Raw genomic sequence first — 23,412 nt, forward strand, 5'->3', positions numbered from 1 at the left:
CCTAACAGGAATAGCCATTCAATTGATTACCAGTAATTGGAAAACCCATGCTAGAATAAATTATACTTTTTGGTGGGTGAATGTGTGCACTACATACAGATATGAACGAATTAATGCACAGTGTAAGGGATTTAGTGAGGTGTTTAATAAAGTTTGGAGCCCATTGACTAAATTTAATATTTTTATCATATCTTTCCTTTAGTTCATTTACCTTTACACATCCAGGGGGGGGGGTTGGAAGGAGGGGAGTAAATATTGATAGCGACATTTGGGTAACTTTATTCTTCATTTGTATTATATATTAGGATATATTGTGCTATTATTATATGTAAGAAACTGATATTATTGAATGATATCTATGTTACCTGTACGGATATTAGTGTAATATATGTAATACCTACTGTTATTTCATTTATATGACAATGTTTTTGATTAAAAATCAATAAAGAATTAAAAAAAAAAAAAACCAAACACAAAGCACACTGAACGCAGATGTAAATGTTAATTATCATTTATATTCCAGTGTTTTTTTCAAAGAGGTCAATGCAGATGACTTTATGCAATGTCACCTCAGTAACAACTATACAAAAAATAGACAAATATACCCCCTCCCTTTTTACTAAACCGCGATACCGGTTTTTAGTGCAGGGAGCTGCGCTGAATGCCCTGCACTGCTCTCAATGCTCATAGACTCCCAGGGCTAAAATACACTATTGTAGTTTAGTAAAAGGGGGCCATAGTACAAAATATAGAGAGCAGATATAAATTCTCAAAACGGACACATTTTGATCACTAAATTGAAAATAAAATCATTTTTCCTACCTTCGTTGTCTGGTGATTTCATGAGTCTCTAGTTGCACTTTCTTCTTCTGACTGTGCATCCAATATTTCTTCCCTTCTTTCAGCTTCCTGTATGCTTCCTCTCCTCCAGACCTCATTCACTCCCCCAACTTTTTCTTCCTGTCTCCCTGCCCCCTTCCCCTTTCTTTCTTTCTCCTTGCCTCCTTCTTTCTTTCTGTCTGTCATTCTTTCTATCTCCCTGTCCCTTTTCTTTCTTTATGTCTGTTTTTCTTTCTGTCTCCCTGCCTCCCTTTCTTTCTTTCTGTCTCCCTTACACCCTTTCTGTTTCCCTGACTCCCTTTCTTTCTTTCTGTCTCCCTACCCCCTTCTTTTTTTCTGTCTGTCTGTCTTTCTCTCTCCATGCCCCCTTTCTTTCTTTTTTTCTTTCTATCCCCCCTTTCTTTCTGTTTCCCTTCTTTCTATCTGTCTCCCTTCCCCCCTTTCTTTGTGTCTCCCTGCCTGCCCCCTTTCTTTCTTTGTCTTTCTTTCTCCCTGCCCTCCCCCAAGCCATTGCCACCGCCATCGGGGAACAGGCCCCCAAGCCATTGCCGCCGAGTTCTGAGTTCTCTCTGCTTCCTGACGCCGTAAAGAGGATGCAGAAGCACCGGGCTGACCAGCCTTCCCCACCCAACGTCAATTCTAATGTCAGAGAGGAATTTCCGGGCAGCGATTGACGTTGGTTGGGGAATATCCTCTCTGATGTCAAAATTGATGTTGGTTGGGGAAGGCTGGTCGGCCCGGTGCTTCTGCATCCTCTTTAAGGAGTCGGGGAGCAGGTAGAACGCGAAGGCAACACGAGACTATTACAGAGCCCGACTAGCATTGCCTTCACGATCGGCTTTTTGGGCACCCCTGATGTAGATGGTAAACATGGCTTCCTTAGACTACATAAATTTGAATTTCAAATATTTCTCAACCTGATCTGTTTAATACAGTTGCACATAGATTTAAATTCTAATGAGTTTTTCAACTTTGTCTTCTGTTACATAAGAACATAAGAACTGCCATCTCCGGATCAGACCTTCGGTCCATCAACTCTGGTGATCCGCACACATGGAGGCCCAGCCAGGTGTTCACCTGCCATAATTTTAGTCACCCATATCCCTCTATGCCTCTCGTAAGGAGATGTGCATCTAGTTTGCTTTTAAATCCTAGAACGGTGTATTCCGCAATAACCTCCTCTGGGAGAGCATTCCAGGTGTCCACCACTCATTGTATGAAGCAGAACTTCCTGATATTTGTCCTGTACTTGTCCCCCCTTAGCTTCAGTCCATGTCCTCTTGTCCGTGTCACATTGGACATTGTAAATAATTTTTTTTCCTTCTCTATTTTGTCAATTCCTTTCAGTATTTTGAAAGTCTCGATCATATCCCCTCGCAGTCTCCTTTTCTCAAGGGAGAACAATCCCAGTCTCTTAAGTCGTATTCCAAGTTCTCCATACCTTTTATTAGCTTCGTTGCTCGTCTCTACACCCTCTCCAGCAGTTTTATATCCTTCTTTAGGATGGGAGACCAAAGTTGGACACAGTATTCCAAGTGTGGTCTGACCATTGCTCTATAAAGCGGCATTATAACTTTCTCCGATCTACTCGTTATTCCTTTCTTTATCATGCCTAACATTCTATTTGCTTTCTTTGCCACTGCCGTGCATTGTGCCAACGGTTTCAGGGTCCTATCTATCAGTACATCCAGGTCCTTTTCTTGTTCGCTCTTACCCAGAGTTGCACCCGACATTCTATACTCGTGTTCCTTGTTCTTTCTGCCTAAATGCATTACTTTGCACTTTTCCACATTAAACTTCATCTGCCATTTGTAATGTAATGTAATTTATTTCTTATATACCGCTACATCCGTTAGGTTCTAAGCGGTTTACAGAAAATATACATTAAGATTAGAAATAAGAAAGGTACTTGGAAAATTCCCTTACTGTCCCGAAGGCTCACAATCTAACTAAAGTACCTGGAGGGTAATAGTGAAGTGAAAAGTAGAGTTAGAGGAAAAATAAAAATAAAATAAACATTTTAAAAAGACAGCATTGATCTAAATACTTTGGAAGGTAGAAGAGAGGAGAGAAAGGAATAGAAGCAGAATAGGTCAGCGTCAGTGATGAAGTGGAGCAAGTAAGTTTAGGAGGAGCGATTGACATATCCAGAAAGGGCTTCTTCTGGCCGACAGTCCCAGGATGCCTATGTCTCCTCCCCTGCGATGTTCTCCCATCCATGCATTCCCTCCCAGACACACTGCCCGTGCCCCAGCCGCTCCAAGGAGGCTGCCCCAGATGAGGTCCACGGTGAATGCAGGATTCTCTCCTCTGCGGGAAAGCCTCCCGGAACCGACAGTCGATCTTCTTAGCGGATTGCAGGGGGGGAAGAGTTCACACTCTTGGTAGGATCGGGTCTGAGTGCTCTCGGTGGTTGTGGCTGGTCTCATTGCTGCTTAGATGTAAAAGCAGTTGATCTCCACTGCTGCTGATATTTAAAAGCAGGCAGATTGATCTCTCCAATGGACTGCAGGGGGAGGAGTTCACGCTCCTGGCAGGATCGGGTCTGTGGGCTCTTGGTGGTTGCGGATGTACCCGCTGCTGCTTAGGTGTAAAAGCAGTTGTTTTCCCAATGCTGCTGATATTTAAAAGCAGGCAGATTGATCTCTCCAACAAATTGTATGGTGAAGAGCACACACGTCTGGCTGGATTGGGACAAAGGCTCTCGATAGTGGCGGCTGGTCTTGGTGCTGCTTAGGTGTAAAAGCAGTTGATCTCCTACTTCTGATGATATTTAAAAGCAAGCATATTGATTTTTCCAACGGAATGCTGGGGAAGAGCTTACTTGTCTGGCTGGATCAGGGCAAAGGGCTCTCGGTAGTGGTGGCTGGTCCTGTTGCTGCTTAGGTGTAAAAAACAGTTGATCTTCCTAGTGTACTGCAGGGGGAGGTGGAGCTCAAACTCTTGGCTGGATTGAATCTGTGGGCTCTTGGTAGTTGCGGATAGTTCCACTGCTGCTGAGGTGTAAAAAGCAGTTGATTTCCCACTGTTGCTGATATTTAAAAGCAGGTAGATTGATCTCTCCAATGGACTGCAGAGGGAGGAGCTCACATTCCTGGCTGGATCAGGGCAAAGGTCTCTTGGTAGTGGTGGCTGGTCCTGCTGCTGCTGAGGTGTAAAAGCAGTTGATTTCCTACTGTTGCTGATATTTAAAAGCAGGTAGATTGATCTCTCCAATGGACTGCAGAGGTTGGTGGGTTGGTCCCGTTGCTGCTTAGGTGTAAAAGCAATTGATCTCCCACTGCTGCTGATATTTAAAAGCCCGCCCTCCAGCCTTCCTCTCTGCTTGTGTTCTGTTGGAGGCCAGGTTCCTGAAGAAGGGCTCCTCCCGAAACCAGCGCGGTTGAACCTCTCCTCCTGGCGCGGTTTTTCCGTTTGTGTGACAGTTTTGGATAAGTATTGTTTCTTTTGGACATGTTTTTCACTTTTTGGTATGGTTTTTGACTTTGTTTGTGACATTTGACATTTCTCCGTCCATTTCTCTAACTGACACAAGTCACTCTGGAGTTCCTCGCTATCCTGGCTTATGTTTTTGTGTACAAGTTAGCAGATATAGTGAGAGTGTTTACATATTTACAACTGCAATTTTACATTCAAAACATTGGATTGTAAAAGGTAAGTAATTTAACAGTGTAATATTTATGATCACAGTCACTTAGATCGCTTTCCAGAGAACCTTGGTAACTTAAGCGAAGGGCAAGGTGAAAGATTTCACCAAGACATAAAAACAATGGAAGCCAGATACCAAGGAAGATGGGATGCACACATGATGGTAGACTATTGTTGGAATCTTATGCGGGATTGTCCTGGCAAATCCCACTCTTGGAAGTCTTACAAAAGGAGCTTCTTGTGTGTCAAATGACTGGAAAGTTTGTATCATCAACTTGTGCTTTTAGTATGAAATAAGTAGATTTTCATGTTGTACACTTTTCTTTTTTTTCTTTTATTTAGTTTTTAATGTCATACAAATAATAATAATCAAATAAGCACTTATAAACAATCAGAATCTATACAAAAAATAAAATTCCCTCCTCCATCCAACATTACCATCAGGAATAATACAAAAATAAAAGATATACCCCCCTCCCGCTCCCATCCCCTGTACACTTTTCTTTTAATTTTTAATTTTTTTCCTTCATGCTTAAAAGATATTAATTTAAACACTACATTAAAATATCCTGATTTTTTAATGGGCAAGCAAAGTGAAGAGTGGTCTATGGCACATGTTCTGTATCTTAAAAACTAGATTTGATGGGGAAAAAAACTGGTGCCATTTGTGAAATCAGCAGGTCAAATATACCCAGAAACAGGTCTAACATTTGAGGCACCAAAATGAGTATTGGCCAGTGCAATGAAAGACTGGGCTGCGTATGTTAATGATATGTGAATTACAACACTATTCTTACCGTGGTGGATTATGCCATTTTCTAGTAGTGCTTGGCCAAGATGAACTCCTTCTTCTGGCTTCTGTATCTCCCCAATTTCCATTAACCAGTCCACAAACTCACTAGAAAAAAAAAGAAGAATTTTTACAACTATGAAACCTATGAAAACAGTACATTCCATATACCATCAATGAGCATATTTAGCTTGCTATTTCCTTTGTAATATTTTCCATAGGAAAATTAAAGACCATGCAGGGATTTCATTTTGAAATTCCCACATGTGTTTTGTTACACATATTTTGTGCCTTTAATTTCCAAATCCCCACATGGAGTTTTCCATAAAAATGACTTACTGGTGAGGTCCACTGGAAGATTGAAAATTGTCCCTTCTGTCACCTTCATGTCTCTTCCCTCCATCATGACCTCTCTTTCCTCTGATCTTTCTCTAAGCCCCTCTTTTCCTAATCCCACAAAGATACATAGAAACATGATGGCAGATAAAGGCCAAATTTAGTCTGCCCATCCGCAGTAACCATTATCTCTTCCTTTGCCCATGTGCCTATCCCATGCTTTCTTGAATTCACCTCGTCTTCTGGGAGACTGTTCCATGCATCTACCACCCTTTATGTAAAAAAGTATTTCCTTTGATTACTCCTGAGCCTATCACCTCTTAATTTCATCCTTTGCCCTCTCATTCCAGAGCTTCCGTAAATATTTTTCACTTTATGGAAACTTCGTACCATTGAACACTATTTTGATTTCTTCTCTTTTCGACTGCTGGTTCAATCTTTGATCTTGAGTATCTTAGACTATTGCAATATTATATACTTGGGATCTTTTAAGAAAACCATCAAACAACTGAGAATCGTACAGAATGCTGCAGTCCGCCTCATCTATGGTCTCAAGAAATCAGATCATGTAAACCCGAATTACAAAAAAACTACACTGGCTGCCCATGGAAGCAAGGGTTATTTTTAAGTTTTCTTGCCTTTGTTTCAAAACCATAACAGGTTCATCCCCAATCTATCTATCCCATCATTTTGAATTTCCAGGCACAACTTGTACACGTAGTGCCTACTTGTTCGTCTTTCCATCCTTGAAAGGCTGTTTCTACAAGAGATTCTTTGATAGAACACAATCATTCCAAGCAGGCAAATGGAATAAAAGTTAAACCAACTTTATCTTGAATGCACTTTCTTACCAAACTTTTAGGAAGTCAATCAAAACTTATCTCTTTGATGAATTTCTCTGACTCCACTTCTGCCTTGATGTACTCCTAAAACACTTCCAGGAAACATTTGATTAATCTTACCATGCTAATGTAATTGTGAAAGTTTTTTATAATATTACTGCCTGTATACAGTCTCTTCCTCTGTAAACCGCTCTGAACTGTTTGTGGTATTGTGGTATATGAAAATAAAGTTATTATTATTAAATGTTTCTATCATATCTCCCCTCTCCTGCCTTTCCTCCAAATTATACAGATTGAGATCTTTAAGTCTGTCCCCATATGCCTTATCACAAAGACCACACACCATTTTAGTAGCCTTCCACTGGACTGACTCCATCCTTTTTATCTTTTTGAAGGCATGGTCTCCAGAATTGTATACAATATTCTAAATGAGGTCTCACCAGAGTCTTATACAGAGGCATCAATACCTCCTTTTTTCCTACTGGCCATATTCCTCCCTATGCATCCTAGAATCCTTCTAGCTTTTGTCGTCACCTTTTCAAACTGTTTGGCCACCTTAAAATCATCACATATAATCACACCTAAGTTCCGCTCTTCTGTCATGCATATAAGTTCTTCGCCCCCTAAACTGTACCGTTCTTTGGGGTTTTTGGAGCCCAAATGCATGACCTTGCATTTCTTAGCATGAAATTTTAGCTGCCAAATTTCAGACCATTCTTCAAGCTTCTCTAGGTCTTTCTTCATGTTATTCACACCATCCGGGATATCTACTCTATTGCAGATTTTGGTATCATCTGCAAAGAGGCAAATCTTTCCTGACAGCCCTTCACCAATGTCGCTTATAAAAATGTTAAAAAGAACAGGCCCAAGAACAGAACCTGGTAACATCCCTTTCCATAGAGTGATCTCCATTTACTACTACCCACTGTCCTTTTCCACTCAACCAGTTTCTGACTCAGCCCGTCACTTTGCTTAGATGTCAAACCTTACTTTCTTGTCAGTGTCTGAGCTAATCAGCGCTCAGATCCTCCCGGAAAATTTTGCCCACAAATTTGATACAAGTTTAGGGAATCACCTGGAGTGTTCCTTTTATTATTAATGAGCACATTTTACTATAATTTTAATATTAATGACCTTGTTGTACTACATTTGCATAGCAGAGTTGGAGACTGCTAGGAAGTTCGGAAAAGACCACAGTGAGTTATTCTGATAATCAGCCAGTAAAATACTGTCCCACTCAACCGGCTGGAGTTATCTGGCTGGAGCCTGTTTAGTAACCACCATTAAAGGCATGGTAAGTCTTCTCCATAGATATTCAACAGCAGTGCCCAGACATGGCTCTGGTATTGAGTAAAGCAAAAATAGAAAAACACCATCTGTAATAACAAGTGGGCCCAATATTTAAAAGGGTTTAAGTGGGCAGGAAAGGTTCCTGCTCAATTAAACCATGCTAAGCAACCCGGCACCTGATATCCAGCAGCAGTTAATCCGTTAGTGCCGCTGAATATCGCTAACTGGCCATCATCTAACTACTTAGGGCTACTTTTATCAAGCCACGCTAGCAGGGTTAAGGCGCGTGACTTTTCATCACGCGCTAACCCCTGCACTGGCCTAAAAACTACCGCCTCTCAAGAGGAGGCGGTAGCGTCTAGCACGGCCGGTGGTTTAACACGTGCTATTACGCGCGTTAAACCACTAGCGCGGCTTCATAAAAGAAGCCCTTAGTGTAGGAGTAGGCCAGACATGTTTTTATTTCTATTTTTTAATTTTTCTATTCTATTTTATTGTTAACCGTTTAGATACCTGTATTATAAATGGTATATCAAAAATAAAGAAACTTGAAACTAACTGGCCTTCACCTAACTGCTTAGTTTAGGAGTGGGCCAGAGGCAGAGTGCCTACTTACTAATTAGGCCTTCATTCTATAAAAGATAACTAAAGTTAGGTGCCTTTTATCGGCGCACCTAGCCGAATAGGTGCCTAACTTAATTTTCTTAATTGACATATTCAGCACTGATAATTGAAACTACCATTAAAAAACAATTAAATATCAATTTAAAAAATTAATTAGCTAGTAGACGCCTAACTCTGTAGGTACCTACCATCTTACGGTAGGTGTCTACATCAAGGTGCCTACCAGCATGTAGGCAAGTTAGGGGCAAATTCAGGATGGATTTTAGGCATGGTTTGACTTAGGTGCACTCATTTAAGCCAAGAAAACCCTGGCCTAAATGGCAGGATTCTACATCTACTGGCACATTGCACTGAACAGTGCGTAGGAGCTAAATGCCATTTATAGAATTGGGCCCTTAGTGGCGATTTTCGGTCTGTTACTTGGCTAGGTAACTTCAGCATTTGGAACCTTGGACAATACCAGATGGACTTTATGGTCTATGACCCAGAAATATCAAAGAAGAGACAAGTTAATTTAATCATGTAATTTTAATGGCTACAACTAATGGGCAGACTGGATGGACTGTTCAGGTCTTTATCTGCCGTCATTTACTAAAGTATGTTACTATGTTTTTAACCACGTAAATTTAAGACAGCCAAAAGGCAATGCTAACTTTATGCACTAAAGTTATCCGGGCACTGATCTGAATATTGGCCAGTGTCTGGTTAACTTCCAGGTTACTGCTCATACCCAGATATTCAATGTAGGGAGCCACAGATACCCTAGCACTGAATACCTGGGGTCAGGTCAGCCCGCAGCTATGAGTGGCTCTGACGCTACATACCGCTGTGGGCAGAATATTAGGCAGAAGAATTATAAATATTTACATTGTCATTGAATACTTCCAATAAATAAATATATGTATTTTTTATTAAATTTGGAGAAAAAGACCTCAGCGAGTTCTTAATGTTAGAAAAATATCTATGTTAGTATCAGCCCATGGTGGTCAGAGGCTTTAAAACCGTTGACCACCATAGGCTGAATATCAGGGGTGGTGGTTAATATTTAGTCCTTAGTGGTCTTTACTGGACAACTCTTATCAGAATATTATATTTAAAAATTAAACTGACAGAAAACCAAATATGAATACTAACAAAAAATATTATATATATATATACATGTACTGTATATTACCTTCCGAGGAAGCATTTGGGGAAGGTAGTAAGCTTTCTCTTCCTGTCTTTGATTATGTTCCCATGTTTGGACATCATTTTGTAAAGATTTTCTCCCTGTTCTGAAATCATTACCCAGGTATCTTGCTCCATGCCCAGTTTCAGACCTGTCAAGACACAAATTTTCTTCTTTACACAGGTACTCTAATACCGTTTCACTGATGCTATGAGGAAAACAGAAACACAATCTTATAGGCGATTGAACTGTTGTAAGAAACAAAGGTTCATGGATTACCAAATCTGTTTAGGTAATGTCAGCTCCTGATCCAAATAGTACTGCATGAAATTATTGCTAAAAGGAAATTTTCAAAAGCCAGTTACTTGATTAAAAATAAATTTATGTGGGTAGATGGGATATTTGATTACATGGGGAAAAGTAAGCTTTTCTGAAACTGTACGTAGTCCAAGGGAAAGAAATAATGCTGGTGAAAACAGCTTTAGGAGTGTCAAGGGATGCTGAATTTGGAGCCTCTGACCAACCCATGACCCTGACCAGATTGGGAATAGCAGGCATTTTCTTGTTTCCTCATCAGTGCTGTATGAGCAGGTGCAGCAGTTCCTGATGGAGAAAGGACCAGTGCAGGCCCCTAGAGGCCTCCAGACTGGTTCCAGAGTCTAGGAAGGAGGCCTTCATACAGGACAGTGCCACTTATGGACTTTTAGTGGGGGTCATCATTCTCATGGAAAGAAATGTATCCCTAAAAAAATGTTGCCTATCTCTGTGGGTCTTCAGTCATGGTACATGGACTTGTTGTGCCATCTGAGAAGCTGAAAGCTATGTCGTCAATAGTTTTACTACCAGCAGGGCCTCCTAAGATGGACAAATTTCAGCTGAGATGCCAGACTAGCGATGTGCTACCCATCTGAGCAGCAGCAGATGGGTATGCTGAAGGTGGAGGATTGTGTTTGATGCGACAAAGGCAACAACAACGAATTTATACTGCGCAGAAGAAAGGCCCGGCAATCTACTTCTGTATTCTACCACAAAAACTTGATATCATTTTCAAGTCGCTAGGACTCAAACACAAGTCGATGACATCTCTGTAGGTACTATTGCCCATGGAAATATGACAGAATTTTCTCTAACTTGCTAGAAAGTTCATGTGTAGAAAGTGTCCTGAGACTGCATCTATGTGGCCACTTATGAAAACTGTCCCATCATGTATTGATTTTGTAATCTCTGAAAAAACTGCCAAAATTATAATAGAACAAAACAAAAGAGCATTGGCAGTGCCCTATATTGAGATCTCAAAGAGCATCCACTGGCTATATATGAATAAGAATTAATAGCCAGTGGATGTTCTTTGAGAGCTCAATATATTGTACTGCCAATGCTCTTTTGTTTTGATTTTGTAATGTCATATTTGTATGTTCTGCAAAAAGATCTGAATTTTAAAAGTTCATTTTTCATAAAATAAAGACATCCTAGTGCAGTTTAGCAAGAGACCTGGAACAAAACAATGTGATGCTATGTTTGTCTTACTTAATGATAATAATTTATGTATGTACATTTTAGTTCAACCTTATTCTAATACAATGATACCTTGGAATCCGAACCTAATCCGTTCCACAACCCCGTTCGAGTTCCAAGACAATTTTTCCCATTGAAAATAATAGAAACTGGATTAATCTGGATTAAACTCAAATTTTAACAGGAAATACACTGGATTTTAAGGTAAAATATTAACAAATATTCCAAAGCAGCATTCAGATTCTGGGGCACAAACACACACATATAATGTGCAGGGCGTTCGGATTCCGAGGTTCCACTGTACTCTAAATTAGTACTTAAGAAACACGTATGTGGCAGCCTCTGGGATGAGACTACATCTTATCACTGACTGTAAAATTGTACCTAAACAAGTGAGGAGAGGAACAATACTTGTGAGATATAGGTGAAGGAGTTGTGAGGGGGGGGGGGGTTGCTTTTAAAGGGTTATACTGTATTGTTTTGATTTTATGTGACTTATAGACAATGTCTTCGCCAAAGGTAGAGTACCAGGTTTGAATACATTTTTTTAACATTTCAAAAAAATTGGAGGCACACTCATTTTCATTTACCATTTCATTAATGTTGATGTATAATAATCCCCACCCCACCCCCATTTAATTGTAGCAGTCATAAATGTTTTAATATAATCCGGAAATGGTCCAGAGGAAAGCTACTAAAATGGTGTGTGGTCTTCATCATAAAGCGGATAGGGACAGACTTAAAGATCTCAATCTGTATACTTTGGAGGAAAGGCGGGAGAGGGGAGATATGATAGAGACGTTTACATACCTACGTAATGTACATGCGCATGAGTCGAGTCTCTTTCATTTGAAAGGAAACTTTTCAATGAGAGGGCATAGGATGAAGATAAAAGGTGATAGGCTCCGGAGTAATCTAAGGAAATATGTTTTTACAGAAGGGTTGGTAGATGTGTGGAACAGAGACTGTGTCTGACAGAGACTGTGTCTGAATTTAAGAAAGCCTGGGATCGGCACCTGGGATTTCTTAGAGAGAGGAAGAGATAATGGTTACTGCAATGGGCAGACTGGATGGGCCATTTGGCCTTTATCTGCCATCATGTTTCAACATATACTTTGGAGGAAAGGCGGGAGATATGAGATATGATATATGATATATGATAGAGATGTTTAAATACCTGCATGGCATAAATGAGCATGAGGTGAGTCTCTTTCATTTGAAAGGAAGCTCCGGAATGAGAGGCCATAGGATGAAGTTAAAAGGTAATAGGCTCTGGAGTAAACTAAGGAAATACTTTTTTACAGAATGGGTGGTAGATCAGTAGAATAGTCTCCCTGTAGAGGTGGTGGAGACAAAGACTTTGTCTGAATTCAAGATAGTATAGGGAAGGCACATGGAATCTCTTAAGGAGAGGAGGAGATAATGGATGTTGCAAATGGGCAGACTAGATGGGCCATTTGGCCTTTATCTGCCATCATGTTTCTATGTTTCTATTTTAAAGACAATAGGAAAATTGTTTACAGTTCTGCTACTTCTAGACATCTGCAAGATGTTTTTTAAGCTTGTGAGTCACCTTATATCCTGTATAATCAACCAGGTGTTCTACTGTATAAGCAGCTGTTTTAGTATTAGTGTTAAGTAGAATGATAAGGACGAGAGGTAAACTTGACTGAATTTTTGGAAGATACACAAGATGTGATTCAGAGTCGGTCCACCCTGGTAATAACATGCATGAGTGAGATGGATAAGACATTGATAATGAAACTGTATTTTAAAAACAGGTTAATGAAATTTTGTGGGGATTTGGTTAGGATTTTTCCGGATGTATCTAGGACCACTCAATTGAGGAGGAAAGAATTTTTGAAATTGAAGGATAGAGTTCTGGCCCTGGATGCATCCTTTTACCTGAAATTTCCCTGTAAATGTATGGTTAAATTACAAGAGGTTGAGTATGCTTTTGGGGATCCTATACAACTACTACAATTTTTGGTTGCAAGAGAATAGAAATGAGATTTGTTTCATTTAGCTGAGATTATGAGGAGAATTAAATTAATTAATATCCTAATTTTAAGGAATGAATCTGGTTTCCCTTGTGTGAACCTAGAATTATTATCCTTTATTTTCCTGATTTTATTTGAAAATATAGCATGTGCTCCCCATTAATGTGGGCTTGAAGGGAACTATGTGTATATATTTTGATTATGTATTGGTTTAATATGGTTTTTCCTTTTTTCCTTTGGAATTGTTGGATATTGTAAAGTATTCAAAATTATAAAAAAAAAAAAAAAGTAGAATGATAAGGATGGCCTCATGGAGCTTATACACAAAGACACGGAAATCAAATGTTGGCCCTTATTTAACATAACATAAAAATTGATTTCTGTATTGGAAATACGTTGCAGTTCTAGAAAACTGATCATTATCAGCAAATTACATTTAAGTTACTTTTAAATTACATTTGCAATATTATTGCTGATTTGCTGATTTTGGAATAAATGGTAGTTTGATTACCGTTTGCTTCTAAATCCTGGAAAGACAGTGGACTGTTGACTATGTGGTCACTTGCTTCACTCGGGGGGAGGGGGATATTTTATTGTTTGGCTCTAAAATCATCCCAGTTGGGACTTTTCATTATCTCAGCTGTCTTTAGGCCCTCAAGGTTCCTCCTTATGTAGGTTTGCTTCTTCACTCTAAGGCAGCTACGCTAGGGGTTTATTTGATACTAGTATTTTTCACACACTTATTCTTTCTCTTTTCATGACTAGGCTGGATAACTGCAATATCAATTACTCTGGCATTTCTCAGGTGTTACTCTGCAAACTGCAGACTTTGCAAAATTTTGTCATTCATTTACTTTACCATGTGAACAAATTCAGTCATGTCTCACCATTACAGGAAGAACACCACTGCCTTCCAATTGAACAGAAGATTAAATTTAAGATCCTTTTACTAATCTTGAAGGCTCTACGTTTTGGTCTACCAATATACCTTCACTGTGTAACTAGACCATAAATTCCACTCTACTTACTTCGTTCTATAAACAATCATTTGTTGGTCCTATCCACACCCCAGTTTGAAATCCACACAACACTGTGATTTTTTTTCTTCACAGCTCCAGCATTGTGGAATTTACTAATCTAATCTGAATTTCTGTATCGCACTTATCTGGTACATATTCAAGGCGATTTACAAAAGATGCACATGAGGAAGCATGGGGCATGGCCAGGTACTAGAGACCTGGATTGGCTACCGTTTTAACGGGCTACTAGGCTTGATGGACCATTAGTCTGATCCAGTAAGGCTATTCTTATGTTCTTATACTATGTTGCAAGTAGAAAGGGAAGCAGGTAGAATGAAATGTTACATAAAAGGGAGGAAAAAAAGACAGTGGAGGGGTAGGTGACCACAGGATGACAAGTGAAGAATGAGGAGTGTAAACATTACATCAGAAGAGGCAACAATCGCAGAAGGTTTGTAGCACTGAAGGGAGGCAGAGTCACTGAGTAGTAAGGAAATTATCATGAAGGAATTTTTTCAGCTTTTTCCTAAAGATGAGATAACTAGCTTCTGTCCTTGTTGATGTGGGAAGGTTGTTCCAGGTGCCGTATAGGTGAACAACAAATTGAATATCCATTTGTATTTCACACTCCCTTGGATGATGGGAGGAGCAGTTGGTGCGTGTTGCTAATTTGGGATGATATGAAGAATGAATTGGAGAACAAGTGAATGATTTGTTCAGGAGCACTGGTATCAAGGGCATGGTAGACAAGGCAGGACAGTTTAGACAAAATTTGAGCATCTATGGGTAGCCAGTGAAGTTGTCAGTAGTAGACAGAGACCTTCACATTTCTTTAAGCTAAAGATCAATCTGATTGCAGGGTTTTCAATCATTTGGAGCTTACACATATTACGCATCAGTTTGGTGTATGGTGGCAACTAAGAAAGCAAACAGAATGTTAAGAATTTTATAATGCCCTTGTATTGTTCCATGGTGCAGTTGCACCTTGAGTACTGTATGCAATTCTGGTTGCCAAATTTCAAAAAGATATAGCAGAATTGGAAAAGGTACAGAGAAGAGCCTTTATCTGCCATCATGTTTCTATGAAAAAATGATAAAAGGGATGGGACAAAGTGACTAGGGCTCTTCACCATGGAGAAGAGACGGCTCAGAGGAGATATGATAGAGATCTATAAAATACTGAGTGAGTGGCATGCATACATGTGAATTAGAGAATGACATGGGAACAAATATTTCCCCTTCCCCGCAGATACTCAATTTCCCTGTCCCACCCCATGAGTTTTGGCGCTGTCCCCGTTCCTGTAAGCTCTTCCTTAACCGCACAAGCCTCGAACACTTATGATTCTAAAGTGTTTAAGGCTTGTGCAGATGAGGACAGAGCTTGAAGGAATGGGGCATGGACAGGAAAAGAACTCGCCAGGACAGGACGGGAAAATGAGTTCCCTCAGAGACGGAGAAAATTTTGACCTCTGTGTCATTCACTAATGTAAATCACTTGTTTACTCTTTCCATAAATACTAGGACTAGGGGGCATGCAATGAAGCTACTAAATAGTAAATTTAAACCAAAAGGGAGAAATATTTCTTCACTTAACATATAATTAAAGTCAGGAATTTGTTGCTGGAGAATGTGCTTAGCAGAGTTTAAAAAAGGTTTGGATAATCTTCTAAAACAGAAGTCCATAAGCTATTATTATGATGGATTTGGGGAAATCTACTGCTTGGGGAAATCTACTGCTAGGAAATCTAGGAACAGCAGCATAAAATCTGTTTTACTCCTTGGGATCTTGCCAGGTGCTTGTGACCTGGGTTGGCCAATGTTGGAAACAAGATACTGGGCTTCATGGACCTTTGGTCTGTCCCAGTATGGCAACTCTTATGCTCTTATGTATCTATTTGTAGTAGATCTTCCTTGAAAATATCAGTTAAGAATTGGTTATTTGAACAAATTTTTTGTTTGTTTTTTTAGTTCAATCTTTTCTTTTTAACATCTTAGAAAGAAATGCAATACAAATATATTATCAACATATGTACACATGTAGCAAGAAGTTTTAACAGAGTCATCTATCTATCTAACCCTCCCTCCCTAACCCAAATCTTCACCCTACCACCTTCCCATTTGTCTGGTAGGTCACACATACTGCTTAACAAAACCTTCTAAGGGGCTCCAAGCATCCTTAAATGAGGCCAGGAGGTTCTTCTTCACACAGAGGGTTGTGGACACATGGAACGAGCTCCCGGAGGAAGTGGTCGGGCAGAGTACGCTACGGGGATTTAAAGAGGGATTGGATGGATTCCTGAAGGATAGGGGGAATGAGGGATACAGATAAGGGTAGATAAGAGTATGGAAAGAGTAAAGATAAAAACAAACATGACAGGTCATGGACCTGATGGGCCGCCGCGGGTGCAGACTGTTGGGCGCGATGGACCTCTGGTCTGACCCAGCGGAGGCAAATTCTTATGTTCTTATGTATTCCCAGACCTATCAGCTAAGTTAGCTTCATATCTATAAAAGAGACATACTGTCTCCCACCAAAAATGAAAATTCAAAAGTGTGAAGTCTTTCCAGTTCTTAACTACTGATTGTATTGCCACTCCAGACAATATCAAGAATAGCTTATTTTTATTAGCTGTCAGTAAGGTCCCTGAAGTAGCACGTGTTCCAACTATTGCTATGCTATATGAAAAAGGTATATTAATTTCCAATATATTCTGCATTTTATTCCACACTTCTTTCCAGAATGTTTGAACCAGTGGGCAATAAAACAAAAGATGGTCAAATGTACCCACTTCCTTTTTACAGAAATGGTAGGGTTGAAGCACCTACCGACGCCTAAGGCACTGGTTATAGAATTTCTCCCTGTGAGTATAAAGTCCATTGAAGCTATTTTTGGCTATCAGGGTTCTCTGAAACAGTGAAATGCAAAAAGCTTCAGGACCCCTAGCTTAAATGAAGGATGTATAAGAAAGATCTGTTTCACTTCTTTACTACACAAGCTAAGTGGTTTCACTAATTGCATTGTCACTGACATTGAAAAAATTGTGCATTGATTGGGACATTTTTGCTAACTTAACGGTCTCAACTACAACGGGTCTCTGAGCACAGAAGTAAAACCTGATTTAAAGCTATATATTTGAATGATGTTTCTGGTGCGCCCAATGTGTTTTGTGTTCTAGAAAAAAGAGGTGAGGCATTTGGGTTTTACTTCCATTGAAAGCAATGGAAGTAAAACCTGGATATCTCAATCTGTCCTTTTTCAGGACTGAACAAAAACATGGCCAGTGTTTTAATAAATATTGTTTATATTTTCATCACTGTGATTTGCTGTGTTTTTGTTCAGACTGGATCTTGCAGATTTTGCAGATCATTAGCCTGTTTGTTTTATGGGACCTCTTTTTTCTTGAGCCATATGGTAGCCCTAGTTGGGACAATAATGGTTTTGAGGAAGAAATCCATAGTTGAGGGATCATACGAGTTGAGTGGCTCCAAGATGGATTGCTTTAGGTGATATCATTTTTATGAGATTAACTTAATGCATTAAGTTTCTCAAATAAAACTACATCACCTGCAGCTTGTTCACTGACCTTTATTTCTATGTATCCAAAAGATCAACCACTCTACATTATTCAAGATCAATAAATGGAAACTTAATAAAATTGCTATTCTTGGCATTTATATAGTTCTGGGAGCTATATCATAACCCTTCCAGATATTCAATCAAAAGATGTCGATAAAGCAACAAACCCAAATGTGAAAGCAAATGAGAAAATTCCTCCAGTCTGAGTAACATGATAAGATTTTGTGTCAGGCTTCTGATTTCAAGCTTGCCTGTAATTATTCACGGTGATATTTGGACATCCATTTAAAGAATGTTGCAATAAACTGGTTCTGAAAACCATGAAATGGACACTCTGGGCCTGATTCTATAGATGGCGACCAGCCACGTGGTTGTCCTTTATAGAATCACACCTAGGCATCCCTGAGGTAGGCACTGAAATATTAGGCCAGGTTTTATATTTCCCGATGCCTACCTCTGACACCTAGTAATGCCTATGTCAACCATGTCTATTCTCTACTCCTAAGCACACCTACTTTTCAGGTAGGCATCGCAGGGCGCCTTGCCTTAGGTGTTGCTAGGAGCAGCTTGGATATCTGTGCGCAATCTAAACTGATCATTAAAATAATGTTTTTAATTGGGTTTTACTGGTGTGGTCAACTACCATAAGTTACTCCATGCACTTTCAATCAAAAGATTCAAGAAATCTGCGCAATTGTAAATCAGTTCACCAAATTCCCTGTATCTTTACTTATTCATCAACATCAAAATATTTTAAACTTGGCAACTTTTCAGTTAGCATGTCATGTAAACCAATTACAAACAATTAAATTGCGTGGGGAACTAGATTAGGCGTCACTAGGTATCCATGATTAGGGTGCCTAGTGGTGCCTACCATATAGGGTTACCATATTTTTCTCCAGAAACCCCGGACACATGACCCTGCCCCATTCTGCCTCAAGACCACCCCGTTCCGCCCCAGCCCCACCCCAATCCGCCCTCAGCCCCACCCCACAAAGTTTCATTTCTTCTTCCAGACAAGTTCCAGCCGTGCCTGGAGGGCCTAGACTGTGCGCGGATGTGTGTGACATCATCCGCGCATGCTCAGAGGCCCTCCAGATGCGGCTGGAGCTCATCAGGGTTTTCCCAGATGTCTGTAAACCCTACTACCCTAGTCCCCATTTATAGAATCAGGCCCTGAAAACCTGGGATTCTCCTGGGAGAATGAATCTTGAATACTTATCTCACCTTCTTCACCCCTCGCTTCCCTCTAAGCTAAGCAGGAGTCCTCCAATTATATTGCTTCCAGTACGGGGGGCTGTTTTCCATTGCTAGAGAAAGGCAGATTCCCTGGAGTCCTGCAGAGCTTCCTGTAAATGCAATGGTAAAACAATTTGCGCAACTGTCTCTGCCCCAAAGAGCCCTCCTGACTACCCAAGACCAGGAAGACCACGGACACGAAACATGAAAACCACAGATATGAAAACCACCTTTGGCAGAAAGGAGGGAATGGCCGCAGCATGACCTGCTCTCGAGAGAACTTCAAGAAAGGCAGCCTACAAGAGAAAGCCTGCAGTTCAAACACACGTCTTGCAGAAGTAATGGTCAACAGAAAGACCACCTTAAGAGTAAGGTCCTTCAATGTACAGGAACCAAGAGACTCAAACAGAGGACAAACAAGAACAGAGAGAACCAGATTGAGGTCCCAGGCAGGTACCGCCAGCTGAACAGGCGGTGGGAGCAATTTTGCCGCTCTCAGGAATCTAATCACATCCGGAGAAGAGGCCAACTGCTGACCATGCAAGAGACCGCAAAAGAAAGACAACGTAGCAATCTGCACCCTAAGAGAGGACCAGATGAGGCTGCACTCCAGGCCATCCTGCAAAAACTTCAAGATGTGAGGCAAAGAAGCGTGGAGGGGCTCCACCCCCATGCGAAGCACCACTCCTCAAAGAGATGCCAAACACGCATTGAGAGGTCAAAAGTCTCTGAGACCCTTATAGAGTGGAGATCACCTTATCTGAACATCCTGTCTTCCTTAAGCGAGCCATTTCAAGAGCCAAACCGTAAGATAAAAGGGACCTGGATTGAACATTTGAATGGGACCCTGAGACAGAAGATTGGGTGATAGGGGCTGTAGGAGAGGATCTGCCATGAGCAGACGAACCAAATTCTCCAGGCTGGACCACCAGAATTATGGATTTTAGGGTTTCCATACGAAAAGAGGGAACCCGGAGAGCCCTATTGACACCGTTGAGATCCAAAATGGGCCGAAAAGATCCCTCTTTTTGGACACCACGAGTACCTGCCAGTGTGTATCTCCTTGAGAAGGCACTGGGACTACCGCATTGAGGTCCAGCAACCTGAGCAATGTCTGGCGAAAAGCCCTCTTCTTCCAAGTCACCCGATAAGGAAAGAAGACGAAGCGATCTGATAAAAGTTGGGAAAACTCCAGAGCATAACCGTCCTAAATCACTTCCAGGACCCACAGATCCATGGTGATCTCAGCCCACCCCTGGTAAAACTCTCACAGCCGGGCTCCAACTGAAACCAGAGGAAGGACTGGCAACAAGTTATTGGGCCAGATGGGTGGTGGAGCTCTAGCTATGAAGAAGAAGTATTTTTTGTTTGAGGGTCAGTTCAACATGCAATTCTCGGGGGTTGCTATGGGTGCCACTTTTGCTCCTACAATAGGCAACCTGTTCATGGGGTACTTTGAAGATCGGTTTATTTACCCCTCCAGATTTTTTCAAGCGATGGTGGGATGGACCCGCTTTATTGATGATATTTTTTGCCTTTGGCATGGATCCTTGGATGAGTTGCTCTCATTTAGAGACTATATCAATGCTTGTCATCCTGCATTGACATTTGAGATGAACTTCCATTGTATTAAGATAGCATTTTTGGATGTTATTGTGGAAGTTGAGGGTGGCTCGATACATACCACCATACATGTCAAAGAAACTGATTGCAATTCTTTATTGCAATTTAGCAGCATGCACCCATATGCTATGAAGACCAGCATCCCGTTTGCCCAATTTTTGCATTACAGATGCATCTGCAGTACTAATGAAGAATTTCGATACCAGTCTGCCTTACTACAGGAGAGATTTGTTAATAGGGGTTATCCCATCCATGTAGTAGCAAGGGCCAGGAAAAGGGCCCTATATAACCACAGAGAGGCTTTACTTGAATACCGTCAGGGGCAGGGGTCCCAAGACATGGTTCCCTTTGTCTCCACGTATAATCATATGTCCAGAAGTTCACAACAGGTCATTCGTCGACATTTTAACATCTTAAGGGTACATCCGAGCCTACAACATCTTCAGATTTTATTTTCTTATGGGCGTAATCGGAATCTTAGTGATATACTTAGCCCTAATGTTTTGAGACCTGCTTCACCTGTTCTGGACATGGGGACTACAGGGGGCCACAGAAGTTGTGGTCAGTGTTCAGTGTGCCCTGTAATGACTGAGTCAGACAAGTTTGTGCACCCTAAGACTGGTAAAGTTTATAAACTACGGAGTGCCACTTCATGTGTAACAGAGGGGATGGTTTATATTATAATGTGTCCCTGTTCTATGATCTATGTGGGGCACTCTTACCATCAATTTAAGATCAGAGTAATTGAGCACAGGTCCTGTCTGCACACTCGGAGGTTGGAGGAGCCATTGGTGACACACTGTTTGGAAGCTAACCATGAATTTGGAGCTCTGCGTTGCACAGTAATTGAACACATTGCTTATCCTGCTCGCCGGGGGAATTGGAGGCATTTACTCCGGCAGAAAGAGCAAAAATGGATTTTCACGCAGCAATCTGTTCAGCCTGTGGGACTGAATGCCCGGATTGAGTGGGCGGCCTTCTTTGTTGTATGAATGTACGCGATTGGTGTATCGTGTCTGGCGGTGGAGCTTGTGTGAAATTTCTAGCGGGTGGCTGCAGAGCGTCTGAGCACCGGTATTGATTTGTGAAGTGGGATGAGAGCCTGAAGAGCTTTGTGGGTTTGGATAGAGCGTATGAGAAGCAGTGAACTCGAAACCCCTGATGCAATGATTAGAGCAAAATGGAGGGTTCCCCGTCGGGTTCAGTGGCTGCAGGGCCCAGGAGGTGAAGGACTGAGAGATCCTGGATGCCGAAGCAGATAAGTTGTTTTCTTTTTTTGCTGTGTTCCATGCTAAATCCTGGACTACATTGCTACAGTGCTGATTTACTCACATTTTCGCAACTGAGGGCTGTGTGTCCCGGTGTGCTATGTAACATCTCCCTGCAGGCTACCATAGTGCTTTTTTCTACTTGTTCTACACTTTGGAGTGCAGGGGTTAATATGAAAGGTGGAGTTTTTTGCCAGATGAAGCTGAACTGAGGCTTTTTCTCCACCTTTCTTTCTTTTTTTCTTTTCTTTTTCCCTGCTGCTACCTGTTGTGTGATTGATTTGTGTGGGTGTGATTAAAGCCTGTTAGTGTTGCAGAGGGGGGTGTTTGTGTGCATATGGGGTTCTGATTTAGAGAGAAAAACTTGAGTTTAACTGACCCTTTTCCTGAGAGTATCTGTATTGGTGGAGGATCCCCCAGAGAAGTCGCAACCTCCCCGGTGGGACCCCCCCTGAAAGAACTGCATGCATTGAAAGAAATATCCTCTGGAAGGAAAAGAGATCGCACCCCGACCAGGACGGTACCTCCGAAAAAAACGCAAATGCCCCCAGGCAGAACCACCTCATAAAGCCTGGCGAGGTCAGTCCTCTGGTACCGAGGCACTTTAGAGTCACTCAAAACCTGAACCAACTTGTCTAACTCCTCCCTAAAAAGAAAGGAGCCCCGAAAGGGGAACTTACTCATCTTAGTTTTAGATGCTGCTTCCGCCGACCAACCCTGAAGCCACAGGGTACAGCAGGTAGATACTCCAAGAGCCATGGACTTAGCCGAGGCACGCAAAAGAGCATACATGGCATCAGAGAGATAAGAAGTGCCTAGCTCAATCTTAGCCACTTCCTGATCCACTAAGGACCAGTCAGTGAACTCACGGTCAAGAACTCACTCAGACCACCGTAAACAAGACCAGGCCACCAGACCACCACAAATTGCCGCCTGGACAACCAGGGAAGCAACATCAAAACTTTGTTTAAGCAGAGCTTCCATTTTACGGTCCTGAGGGTCTCTCAGAGCCGAACTGCCTTCAACCGGCATAGTATGTCTGCACGTGATAGCCGAGATCACTGCATCAACCACAGGAGACTTAAAGGTATCTCTATCACCATTAGGGATGGGGTAGAGTCTTGACACGGACTGCACCATGCGAAAAGGCGCATTCAGAACTTTCCACTGAGCGTGCACTACATCCTGGATATCCTGATACATAGGGAAAGAGTAGGATGCTTAATGGATCCCTCTCAGAAGGTCCATAACACAAGGGGGGGCCTTTGCTTCCTCTTCAAAGTGTAAAACCGAAGACACCTGCAGACTCCTGCAACTCTTCCCATTGAAATATATGCACAACAGACATGTCCTCTCCAAATGGCGCCTCTATAGTCTCCATCCAAAAAGTCAGACCTCCCTGACAGATCTGAAAAGTTCTCCCCAAGATCCCATTCCTCTTCTGGAGAAAACTGATCAGTCATAAAAGAATCCTCATCCCAAGATACCTGCGGCCACTTGGATGAAGGCTGAGGGGAATGGACAGAGGCAGCCATGGCAGGAGACTGAACGGGGGTGGCCGTGGAAGGGACAAACCCCCCAGATGACCCCGAGACCCTTGGCACCAAAGCAGGACCCATAGCCACCGGTAAAT

General features: G+C 41.4%; 1 protein-coding gene across 3 annotated transcripts in view; it reads right to left on the bottom strand.

Moving 5' to 3' along the window:
• PREX2 (phosphatidylinositol-3,4,5-trisphosphate dependent Rac exchange factor 2) overlaps positions 1-23,412 on the bottom strand; it is a 628,296-nt gene that overhangs the window by 408,575 nt on the left and 196,309 nt on the right. For all 3 annotated transcript variants that reach the window (XM_033933977.1, XM_033933976.1, XM_033933978.1), the window contains 2 exons: positions 9,545-9,689; positions 5,286-5,386 (listed from right to left, as the gene is read on the bottom strand). In XM_033933977.1, the coding sequence (XP_033789868.1) occupies positions 5,286-5,386; positions 9,545-9,689 (246 nt within the window). The remainder of the gene's footprint in view (positions 1-5,285; positions 5,387-9,544; positions 9,690-23,412) is intronic.

Source organism: Geotrypetes seraphini, chromosome 2 (genome assembly GCF_902459505.1).
Source record: "Geotrypetes seraphini chromosome 2, aGeoSer1.1, whole genome shotgun sequence".
Taxonomy (NCBI): Eukaryota; Metazoa; Chordata; class Amphibia; order Gymnophiona; family Dermophiidae; genus Geotrypetes; species Geotrypetes seraphini.